This window comes from Dermacentor variabilis, chromosome 3 (genome assembly GCF_050947875.1).
Source record: "Dermacentor variabilis isolate Ectoservices chromosome 3, ASM5094787v1, whole genome shotgun sequence".
NCBI classification, from domain to species: domain Eukaryota; kingdom Metazoa; phylum Arthropoda; class Arachnida; order Ixodida; family Ixodidae; genus Dermacentor; species Dermacentor variabilis.
In genome coordinates this window covers 241,871,769-241,884,559 of record NC_134570.1, presented here as the reverse complement: position 1 = coordinate 241,884,559, position 12,791 = coordinate 241,871,769, and the positions used below count along the sequence as shown (strand labels likewise).

The following is a 12,791-nucleotide window of genomic DNA, read 5'->3' as shown; positions in this document are numbered from 1 at the left end:
GCTATCTTGGCCTGCTTAATTTCTACAGACGGTTTTTGTCAAACATCTAAACAAGACTGCATCCCTTGCATCAGCTGCTTCATGAAGGAGAAAAGTAGAGCTGGGGGAAAGAGCAACAGCAAGCATTCATCACTGCTTCACGTACTATGCTTGCTGCTGAGCGGAACTATATTCAGACTGACAAGGAAGGTCTTGCTTTGGTATTTGATGTCCGCAAATTTCATCAGTACCTGTGGGGAAGGCCGTTCACTGCTGTAACAGACCACCAGCCATTGCTAAGACTCTTTGGCTCAAGTCGAGGTGTGCCAAGCCAGGCATCACCGAGAGTCCTCAGGTGGGCACTCACATCATCATCATCATCATCATCAGCCTGGTTACGCCCACTGCAGAGCAAAGGCCTCTCCCATACTTCTCCAACAACCCCGGTCCTGTACTAATTGTGGCCATGCCGTCCCTGCAAACTTCTTAATCTCATCCGCCCACCTAACTTTCTGCCGCCCCCTGCTACGCTTCCCTTCCCCCTTGGGATCCAGTCCGTAACCCTTAATGACCATCGGTTATCTTCCCTCCTCATTACATGTCCTGCCCATGCCCATTTCTTTTTCTTGATTTCAACTAAGATGTCATTAACTCGCGTTTGTTCCCTCACCCAATCTGCTCTTTTCTTATCCCTTAACGTTACACCTATCATTCTTCTTTCCATAGCTCGTTGTGTCGTCCTCAATTTGAGTAGAACCCTTTTCGTAAGCCTCCAGGTTTCTGCCCCGTAGGTGAGTACTGGTAAGACACAGCTATTATATACTTTTCTCTTGAGGGATAACGGCAACCTGCTGTTCATGATTTGGGAATGCCTGCCAAACGCACTCCAGCCCATTCTTATTCTTCTGATTATTTCCGTCTCATGATCCGGATCCGCCGTCACTACCTGCCCTAAGTAGATGTATTCCCTTACGACTTCCAGTGCCTCGCTGCCTATTGTAAATTGCTGTTCTCTCCCGAGACTGTTAAGCATTACTTTAGTTTTCTGCATATTAATTTTTAGACCCACTCTTCTGCTTTGCCTCTCCAGGTCAGTGAGCATGCATTGCAATTGGTCCCCTGAGTTACTAAGCAAGGCAATATCATCAGCGAATCGCAAGTTACTAAGGTATTCTCCATTAACTTTTATCCCCAATTCTTCCCAATCCAGGTCTCTGAATACCTCCTGTAAACACGCTGTGAATAGCATTGGAGATATCGTATCTCCCTGCCTGACGCCTTTCTTTATTGAGATTTTGTTGCTTGCTTTATGGAGGACTACGGTGGCTGTGGAGCCGCTATAGATATCTTCCAGTATTTTTACATATGGCTCATCTACACCCTGATTCTGTAATGCCTCCATGACTGCTGAGGTTTCGACTGAATCAAACGCTTTTTCGTAATCAATGAAAGCTATATATAAGGGTTGGTTATATTCTGCACATTTCTCTATCACCTGATTGATAGTGTGAATATGGTCTATTGTTGAGTAGCCTCAACACTATCACTCACACTATCAGTGTGAGGTGAGGCACTCACTATCACTATCACTGCCTCACTATCAGTGTGTGATAGTGAGGCACTCACACTATCAAGCTATCAATTCAAGCTCGTCTACAAGCCAGGCAGTTTGCTAGGCCACGCTGATGGGCTCAGCCGGCTACCTCTTCCCGCAACTGAGGTTCAGGACTCTATGCCTGCCAATGTCTTAATGTTAGAACAAGCACACCCAGATGTCCTGTCACCTGCAGTCGTAAGATGTGCTACAGCAAGGGATCCCATGCTGTCACAAGTGGCTGAGGCTGTCCTGACTGGGAGTCCTTTTCCGGAAGGTAGAGACTGGGGCCCTTATGCTACAAGGACCAATGAACTTAGTCTGCATGAAGGATGGCTCTTGTGGGGAGCCCGTGTCATCGTTCCCAAGTCCCTGCAATCCCAAGTACTTAAGCTTTTGCATGCTGGCCACCCTGGAATTGAGAAATCAAAGATGATTTCTAGGTCCCATGTGTGGTGGCCTGGAATCGACAATGACATGACGAAACAGATGTGGAACTGTCCTGTTTGCCAAGCGCACCATAAGTCTGGCCGGAGGATACCAGTTATGTCATGGCCATTTCCTGAAAAGCCATGGTCTAGGATCCATGTTGATTTTGGAGGTCCATTCATGGGACACTACTTCCTCATGATGGTGGATGCTTTTTCCAAGTGGGTAGAAGTTAACCCTCTTCCATCACCATCTGCAGGGGCCACAATCTCTGTGTTCAGGACTCTTTTCTCAACATGGTCTGCCAGACATCATTGTTTCCAACAATGGGCCAGCATTCACCAGCAGCCAGTACGCTGACTTCCTGAACAGGAATGGTATCCGTCGCATGCTGGTGCCTCCATATCACCCTGCTTCCAATGGAGCTGCAGAGCGGGTAGTACAGACTATCAAAGATAAACTGAAGAAAAGCACAGCGGGTGAATTCCGGACACAAGTGGCCAGGGTGCTCTTCCACTACCGCTCAACGCCTCGTCAAGTAACAGGCCGTGCACTGTGCCAGTTGCTCATGGGAAGAAGAATCAAGACACCCCTGGATGTCATGCGCCCAAGTCTTCGATTGTCTGTTGAACTGAAGCAGATAAAGCAAAAACTGCATGTGGACAAGGGTTGCCGCAGTGCGTCAATAATAGACCCGGGTGCCCCAGTGTTTACCAGGAACTTCCGGTCAGGTGCACCATGTGTACCTGCTTCTGTTAGCAGTCCTACGAGCTGCGCTTCGTCTGAGGTTGTATTACAAGATGAACTGTGTGGCAGAGACATGGGGACCAAATTCGCACTAACCTTGTACAGCCACCACCACCAAACACTGTGCCTCTAGATCAGCCAACTGAGCAACAAGCAACAGAGCCTGTGGAGCCTGCAGGAGATGCTGCTGAGCCAGAACAGCCACAACAAAGTCAGCCACACAACAGAACTGGGCTGCCAGCAGCAGTCATCCTATCAGGAGAAAGCCCTGTCTTACTGCGAAAAAGTGCCCGGACAAGACGCCCTGTGAACCGGTATTCGCCATGACAAGAACTAAAGGGGGAGGAGTGTGACGATTGTTAGTGTTGTGCTGCTAGTGCCACCGGCTACTAGCGCCACCTACTGCTGCGAGCAAAAGAGGCAGCAACGAGAGCAGGGCTGGGGAGTTGGATGATGCAATAAACAGTTCGTTTTGAGTTCGCTGTCAGGTCGGGTCTCGGCTCCACTTCTTCCGTCTATATGTGACAATTTTCTTATTTCTTACTTACTTATTAGGTGCCTCTCTAGCAAGGAATGTCTAGAAAAGTTGCAAGGTCGTATCTATTTTTTCTTTCTAATCGAACCTAATCCTTTGCCTAAATAATTAGCAGCAGATGGGGAACTCCAAAACAGGGCTTCTCTCCACACCTCGTTCAGCACAACTGAAATGTCAAAACTGCCGGCTGTGGCAACATGCATCAAGAAAGCACGTTTTGGAATTTCATGTTTGGTCTAACTAGCCTCTGCCACTCATTGCCACACTGTGCAACTCTATGGAGCTGTCATGGGTATTTGAGGATGGCCCACCATTCAATTCTTTATCACATTCTTGCACGTGAATTCTCTGCTCCCAGTACGACATACTTCACTAATGTAATTTACTAATCTAGCTTAAATAGCTGAATTTCGGTACTGCACCTTGCATATACATCAATAAAGTCTAGCTAGTAACAAATTAATTTGGATCTATCCACTATGCGACCTTTCACAGCCCTTGTGTTGATCAATCAATCAATCAATCAATCAATCAATCAATCAATCAATCAATCAATCAATCAATCAATCAATCAATCAATCAATCAATCAATCAATCAATCAATCAATCAATCAAATACAGTTATGGCACTGCACACAGCAAGAGGAGTGCTTGTGCACTGCTTTGTTTTCTCTGCTTCCTGCTAGGAAGTGGTTTGGGGTCACAGGAGTAAATTGAGAAGCTGTTGCTAGTTTATTTTTTAGTCTTCCATTGTCTGTTGCATAATTTTGTTCTGTGCAGTGCATGTGACACCCAAGATATGTGCAGGGAACTCTGTTTTTATTCAAACAACATTACAAGAAGATTTTTAGCTTATTGAGGCTTTTTGTTCTCTCCCAAACACATGGCAATTAGATTTTCTTTTCTTGGTCCACATCATCCAGCAAAAAAAGTAGGGCATCACTGGCCTGGTTTGTCCAGTCTTTTCAGTTGTCAGGTGGTGGAATGAGTCAGCGCAGCAGCTCACTTCTCTGATGACAAGTTACACACAGTGCAACAGCACTTTTTTATTTTTCTTCTGGATGAACCAGGCCGGCAAAGATGTTAGGTGTTTCAATAAATGACGTGGACTAAAGAAATTGCCATGTCCAACTAACATGTGAAAATCAGTGCTAGTTAAGTGAAGCTTTTTCCAATGCTATGCAAATGTTATGTTATGGTGTAAATGTGCATAATTACGAAAATACAATACAATGCTTCTGAATATGTAGTGCTATTTATGTAAATGCAGTGCAATTTTTATAAAAATGTAACTTGATGATGCAACTGTTTCAATATTATCATAGCATCACATAGAGACAAAAATAGGGGGCAGTCACATTGTGGGCTGTGAGGTAGCAGATCATGGGCTCTAGCCAGCAACACAGCAGCCAGCACTGAGTAGGCAAATTCCTTTGAAATCTTATTGAGATGTGAAATCTGAGTGATGTGGAGTAATGGTGCGTTTAAAATTGTATTCTAAATGTGTTAGAATAACAACGCAGCTACACGCAGTACACACCTTGGTTGAGGGTGCGTATGAAGTCGCGGTTGCTCTGCAGCTGTCGCATGAACTCCTGGTTTTGCAGCAGGATGGCCATGCGTTCGTCCTCGAGAAGCTGTGTCTCGGCCTCCGCCGCGCCAGAGGAGAGGCGGCGTTGTTGCCGCACATTCTCGGCCATGCGTTGCTGCAGCATGGCTGTACTCAGCTCCCCCGCTGCCTGAATCATCAGTTGTATGCAGACTTTTGTACGTATTTTAGTACTCTACTCAAAATACAGCACTTTAAGTACTGTTGTGAGTATTTTGGCAGTTCATAAATATCTTCGCAAAGCATTATTTACTACTGTAACATAAACACTCTTTTTTGCGTCATCTTGCAGTGCTTTTTAAGATACTTTTCAAGATACTTGAGTGAGTCGACTGGTTGCAAGCGCAGAAATACACTGCTTGCTACAAGCTTGACTCAAAACAGGCATTGGCATTTACAAATTGTGAATGTGACAGCCACCAACATGACAAAAAGAGGGCTTGTGACCATATCCATAATGTTTATTACAAAAATGAGCCATGTTGCTGTTTTATACCTCAAGCTGACAAGTGCCAAATAAGTAGAGAAGTGCTTTAATGAGGCAGAACTTTGTTTTGTTTGTATAATGTCCGGCGTTTCGAAAGTAATAATGAAGAAACAAAATACTTATGGAATTAAGGTATTTAGCACTCTACTGACCAAGTTGTTTGCCTAGTATTTAGCACTTATCTTGGGTACTTTTCTGAGTATATTGTACCATCCTCAGGGAAAGAAGTGTATAAATTTAGGCATAGATAATGCGCATGGTTTTGTTTCAATCCTCCCCAGTTTGTGTCATATCAGCATAATCTGTTAAACTTAGATCAAAGTTCATGCAACCTTAGAACAGATGTGTAATGGCACAAAACCACACTCTTGAGTAACTGTGAGTATTGAAAGATTGAAGGTCTATTTAACATAAATAAGTTATACAATTACAAATTACACACTTTTGGGTCTGAACAAATTCATTAGAAGGTGCTTACCAATTGTTATAAAGGAATAACATTTCTATGGCAGCTGCTATTTTATACTGCGTAATCACATAAAGCAAAAGTAGTTCAAATAAGTAAAACAAGGAAATACAGTAACAGACAAAATTTTACTCACAAGTATTTTTTTACAATTTTCGTTTCACATCGTCAAAAAGATCCACAGAGGAAAAGAACAAGTGAGGATGTGTGCATGCATGCACAGTGCTACGCACTGTCAATAAGTTATTGCTTTGATTTATTAAGAAATGTATGCAATGCTCTTAGAGTGGTTAGGTTACTATCAAGCCTATTCCAAACTGAGGTGCCTGTAAACTGCAGTGAAGGGCGACCATAATTAGTATTTAGCCTAGGCAATAAAAAACAACAACAGCATGATGCGTTCCCAACCATGAGAAGTCAGGGGTGAAGCGAGACTGTTGTCAAGATGAGTTTTTCCTTAACTATTTGATGCATGATGGAGGCGATGCTGTATGTTGTCAAATCGCAAATGTTGAGCATGTTCGGTATCCTAAATAAATCTTCACTCTTAATATGCATATTGTGGCATGCTATAATGCAAAGAGCTCTTTTTGTAAGTGCAAGCACTGGTGACACATGATTTGTATGTGCAACCCCAGATTGCTATGCAGTAATCAATGTAAGAGTGAAAAAATGTGTAGTAAAGGTTTATAAGTATGTAGGAAAGGAAATGTATGCAATGCTCTTAGAGTGGTTAGGTTACTTTTTTTGTCCAAGTTTCGATATTTCAACAGTCTTATGAACTACAAAGGCAAGAACTACATGAAGGCGGAATTTGAAATGGTTATTGATAATAACACCAAGACATTTTGTCTCACTAGATTGTTTTATAGGATGGTCATTTTAAATGACATCTGAATGAATAGTTGTTTTCTTTTTTTCAGAGTGAAATAAGATAAAGACTGTCTTCAGTAGGCTAAGGTGAAGGGCATTCAAGGTGCGCCAACGGTGCAAAATTTCTAATTCAGAGTTAAGCTTATCAACTAGATTGCATTTCCCGCAATCAGCTATTATAAGGTTAGTATTGTCTGCATAGGGTAGATGGGCAGCCCAAACAAGCTGCGAAGGCAAGTCATTTATATAGTATGCACCCCTGGGGGACGCTCAGGTTATATTAATAACGGTGCGGTTGGACTGAAAATCCAGCTGAACAATCTGTTGCCGATCGTCTAAGTAACTGCGAATTAACGGCGAAGCTATTCCATAGCGAAGCAATTTATATTTTAATATAAAATTATTTAGAAAATAAAAAGCTTTTTTAAAGCTTATGAACAATCTCGACACTAAATAACCGCTGTCTGTAGAATTTCTAATTAAGTCGGTAAATATACTGTAGAAGGATCGACGTTTGAGCAAGTTGGTACTGGTTGAACATCAAGGCAGGAACTGTTTGCACTGTCCTGTGTGTTCCTGCCTTCTGTATTCGTCATATTGCGCTGCCCCTTCTAGAAGTCGGTAAATGTTGGATCTGCAGTTTGTGTGGAAAGGCCTTTTCTAAAGCCAAGTTGGCGACGAGAAAGAATATTGTGCTTGTCCAAATAGTTATTAAAGCACCTCGCAAATATTTTTCAGGTATTTTGCTGAAGGATGGTTGCGCTGAAATTGGACAATAGTTTTCTATCCTACTTTCTAACACCTCGGCAATTTTCATTCGTGCTGGAAACACACCCATGACAAATACAGCAGCGATAACAAGCATGAAAACTTTTGACATGATGTCTGTTACAAATTTAATGACATGTGGCGAAACACTGTCAAATCCAGAGGCTGTGTTTCACAAACTCAAAATAAACTGAAGCCACCTCAAGCTCGTCTGTAGGGTAAAGGTAAAAAGAAGCATTTGTACCGGGAATGTACACTGCATCAAAATCTTCACGCATTGAGTTAATGTGCGATGACAAATAGGCACTAGAAGCAAGGATACTTTTGGGTGTGGCATAATGCAGTGTCTTTGTCAATTATTTTTTTCTGGGGGATGTTGCTTTACGTCTCGCCCCAGAAACTGGTTGAGAAGGTGCCAGGTTTCTTTTAAATCTTTTCTGTTCTGATGAATTCAGTCGAAACCTCAGCAGTCATAGAGGCATTATGGAATCAGGGTGTATGCTAGCTGTATGTAAAAATACTGAAAGATATCTATAGCGGCCCCACAGCCACCATAGTCCTCCATAAAGAAAGCAACAAAATCCCAATAAAGAAAGGCGTCAGGCAGGGAGATACGATCTCTCCAATTTTATTCACAGCGTGTTTGCAGGAGGTATTCAGAGACCTGGATTGGGAAGAATTGGGGATAAAAGTTACTGGAGAACACCTTAGTAACTTGCGATTTGCTGATGACATTGCCTTGCTTAGTAACTCAGGGGACCAACTGCAAAGCATGCTCACTTACCTGGACAGGTAAAGCAGAAGGTAGGGTCTAAAAATTAATCTGCAGAAAACTAAAGTAATGTTTAACAGTCTTGGAAGAGAACAGCAGTTTACGATAGGTAGCAAGGCACTGGAAGTGGTAAGAGAATACATCTACTTAGGGCAGGTAGTGACGGCGGATCCGGATCATGAGAGTGAAATAATCAGAAGAATAAGAATGGGATGGGGCGCGTTTGGCAGGCATTCTCAGATCATGAACAGCAGGTTACCATTATAGCTCAAGAGAAAAGTGTATAACACAGCTGTGTCTTACCAATACTCACGTACGAGGCAGAAACCTGGAGCCTTACGAAAAAGGTTCTGCTTAAATTGAGGACGATGCAACGAGCTATGTAAAGAAGAATGATGGGTGTAACGTTAAGGGATAAGAAAAGAGCAGATTGGACTTGCTCTTTTTTCCTCTGTACGGCAGCGCATATCTTACCTAGCTTATTGGGAGCAGTGAAAGCAACATTAACATCAGATTTACTTGCAACTTTTTTAAGCCTGTGCGACACTGAATGAATGCACGGAATAGCCACTACTCTTTTTTTGCTATTACTGCATTCTGTAATCACGTCCCCCCTCCACCCTTGAAACCGACTTCTTTAGGTGCTCAGCCACAGTGGCCACTGCTACACAAGGATAACTTGCTTCTAATAGGTGCCGGACCTGCGCATTAAAACTGGTGCTCATTTTGTGCATGCGGCATCTGGTGAGAGAAGACTTAAGGCACGACATGGCAATTCCATGTTTTACTACTTTGGAATGCTTGGATTGAAAGTTTAGCAACTTGGATGAAAGTTTGATAGTTGTCAACCTTACTCAGGTAAATGATGATAAGAATAGGGGCAACCTTTGAGCCAATACAAATGCCTGATTTCTGCAGAAAAACGCCATCTCTCCACCCAATCAGCGTCGACTTCAAGTACATTGAAAGAATTTCTAGAAAAGCTCCCGTGGAAACACCGCATCTGTCAATAAAAGCCGACTCTTGCACTTGTTCGTTAATGCACTCATTTACGGAAATTAGCAACCCGTCATGCGGCAAGGAATAATACAGGTCTTCGATATCCATACTAAAAGCTGTGCAATCACCAGGATTTTCCTCTCTCAAATACTGAACTAGTGCCTGAGAATTACGCAGGCAAAAGGGGTCTGAAAAAACTAGAGAAGCTAGGCAGTTCTGTAGGTAACTAGCGACACAGACCTGCCACGTCCCTTTCTCTGACACTATAGCACGGAAAGGAATTTCTTGTTTATGGGTCTTGGCCGAGAAAAACAGTTGTAAGGTGAGGGATTTAGCTTTCGTGACATTACAGACAAGCCTATCAAGATTATGTTTTCTTGTGTTTATTATTATTGTGTTTGTGTTTTCTTGTGAAGATTATGTTTTCTATCAAAGTTTTCTTTGCCGCATTATGTATTCTATCAAGAGTTTGCGAATACCAAGACTATCTTTCCTTGAAGGAAGTTTTATAATGTTGCCTTTTCAATTTTCTACACATGTTATTATTTTATTTTATTTAAACACAAGAGTGTGCCTGTTACACAAGGATCTTGTGGGATTTTATGTCTGTTGTGCACATAATGAGTGGTGGAGGCGATGGCCATTATGTCAGTAAACACGTCTACAAACATGTTGTAACTTTCTGTTAGAACAGCTCGATGAGTAAACACATGACCAATCAATTGTGCATAAATTATTTACAAATACGTCAATGTTAAATAATCTCAGGGTTAAAACACGTCTTGCTTGAGTTCAGGCAGTCTGACATTACAAGAGGCACTAGTGATCAGTAATACTACATAATATCTAGGAGTTGTGCATATTTGCAAGCAGGAGTGTTAGACAATAGGTGACCTATAAGTGTACTACTGTGTTCTGTTGCACGCATTGGTTTGAGTAGCAATAACTAGCTAAACAAGAGATGCACTCATAGTGAGAAGAAGAATCAACATCACTTACAACAATAATAACATCACCCATTACTATCACAGAAGCATTAGAACTCAAAACGAATTAAAAATAGAGTCTTCACAAAAGCTGTGATAAGATGGAGACAACGACCTATACTGTATATAATGTCCACAATAAGCTTCTGTGATCTTGATACACAATAAGGTGTTTTAAATTCAAGATTGCATCGTTGCCTGTACACAATGCTGTCGTTTATGTACAGGGCACCACCACTATGGACAATGCCAGATTGATGCTAGGTTGCACGACATTTCGCTTCTGGCTTGTAACCAGGTTTACAGTAAAGTTCGACTTCATTTTTCGGAAATTATGTCTCTGATATGCCAATAAAGAACTTGCCAAGCAGGCGAATAAAATTATGGATTCGGTCCTTGTTTTTCTGTAAACTACACACACTGAAGTGTGTGCCCAGACATTTTCAGAAATGGTCATCTGATTAAAGCTTCCCACGGAGACCTACGCCATGATGCTATCTGTGATTCGCTATACAGGTGATACGACTGACATCAGCCTCACAAGTAACACACACACCAGGGCTATCAGTTACTTTCCATGCCTTGATTTGACTTTGATCTGTACAAGCAAACATACCATGTTTTACCATGTTTAGTTTCAGTGCCTCAGCCAACAATTTCTAGTTTTCCAGTGTGAGGTGCCCATTAACGTAGATTGCCTGCTTTCTGCCAGAAGAAAAGGCTAGCGCGTCCATGGTAAGGCATGCTTCTTTTGCTTGTTGATAAAATTCATTTCAGCCTTTCCTTGAAACAAAATGAATGGTTATGTTTTCTTTCAGTGGTACCGTGTGCAAGGCACACACGATGGCAAACATCGATGTCTTTAGAACCAATGGGATAACTAATTTACTCTCCTAGCTTCTGGACCAGTGATACACGGCTCCCATTTCAAGTCCCAGGTATTCCCTTCATTTTGAGGTTGTTGCCCCTACTTGAATATTGCTTTCGGGACATCGCACAACTTCACAGATCTTCGTTTTCGCACTTGACAGATCTTCGTGTTCTTCTTACCTTTGTGCAAGGTTGCGTTTCCCTTCATTATTTCATCGCATTTGCTGAGAGGATATTCAAAGTTTGAATTCATACACTTCATGCTTTTTTCCTTGCCTGGGTTGGCAATTCTATTTATTTTATCCATACTGTCGGCACATGCCAAGACAGGAGTTGCAGTTACATTGCTGTCATGTACAAACTAAACATAGCACATGCTTAAACGATTCAATAAAAAGCAATCAGGATAGGATGATGATGAATGTGGTGTTTTGTTGCCCAAGGGCCAAATGTGGCCAAAGGGTGCCAGGCCAGTGCTAATGAGTTTACAGTGGAGCTATGAATAACGAATGAATGAATGTGTGTTTTTTATTGGCGCAAAAACCAGGTATGGCCAAAGAGTGCCACGCCAATTTTAATGACTTCGCTGTGTAGTGATGGACTCTGTGAAGTGACGTGGCTGTAAAGGAGCCTAAAAAATAGTCGCTGTAAAGTGTGTAAAATCTACGTGTAATAAGATTATGGCGATGACTAATGACGTGTACTATGAGCCTTAAAGTAGATTGTGAAAAATATATGATATGCAAAACATGTCAGATGCAAAGATTGGCCTCAGCACTATGGCCTCACCATAGCCCTTGAGACACAAAGGCCCGGAGGCATGTGCTATACAAGACTGCTATCACAGCCGCATCCTTTGAAGAGAGGAAGAGCTACGAATATATGGGACTAATAACATGTAGAACAATATCATTGAAGAAATTGAGGACTGCTTTGGTGTTAAAAAGTGGTTTTTTGCCAAGAAACACAGCCAGGTGGAGCGAGGTACAATAGCGGTATGCCAGAGGAAAATGTTTCCTTCTACCAACTTCGGCTTCCCGACACTCCAGTAGGATGTGGAGCACGGTCAGCCTCTCACCGCATCTACCACAGGTTGGAGGTTCATTTCCAGAAAGTAGAAAATTATGGGTCCCAAATGAGTGTCCTACTCTGAGTTGACAGAATAGGACATTTGCTCGCTGTGGTTTTGTTACAGAAGGCCAAAAACCTAACTGTAGCTTTATCACATACAGCTTATTATTCGTTTCCGCATCTCACAAGCGTTGCCAGTGGTTCTGCAGTTTCCTTCGTAAAAGAGCCTTTATATCAGTAGCAGGGACCGCAGCGGTAAGAGTAGCTTGCAATGTAATTGATCTGGCCATTTGGTCTGCTAGAACATTTCACTTAATGCCTCTATGGCCAGGTATATAATGATACATGCTGGTTAGATATGTATGCTCTACACAGAATGGAGTAGAGCTCAATAAGTACAGGGTTTTTGTGTTTACAGAGTGACTTCAGGGCTTTTACGACGCTTAGAGAGTCTGTGAATATGACTGTTTTTTGAAGTTTTGATTTCATTATATGCTTCACTGTCGACAATAGTGCATGGGCTTCTGCCATAAATATACTAGTTTCAGGGTGCAGTGCGCCGGATTCTGAAAAAGATGGGCTGATGGCTGTGTAAGAAACCCCTGC

General features: G+C 42.3%; 1 protein-coding gene across 5 annotated transcripts in view; it reads right to left on the bottom strand.

Annotated features, from left to right (window-relative positions):
- The window catches only part of LOC142576753 (CUE domain-containing protein 1), a 146,490-nt gene that overhangs the window by 82,893 nt on the left and 50,806 nt on the right, over positions 1-12,791 (bottom strand). For all 5 annotated transcript variants that reach the window (XR_012826957.1, XR_012826956.1, XM_075687031.1 and 2 more), the window contains exon 5: positions 4,825-5,023. Coding sequence is in view for 3 of the 5 variants with exons in the window: in XM_075687031.1 (XP_075543146.1) it covers positions 4,825-5,023 (199 nt within the window). In the remaining 2 variants the exon portion in view is untranslated. The remainder of the gene's footprint in view (positions 1-4,824; positions 5,024-12,791) is intronic.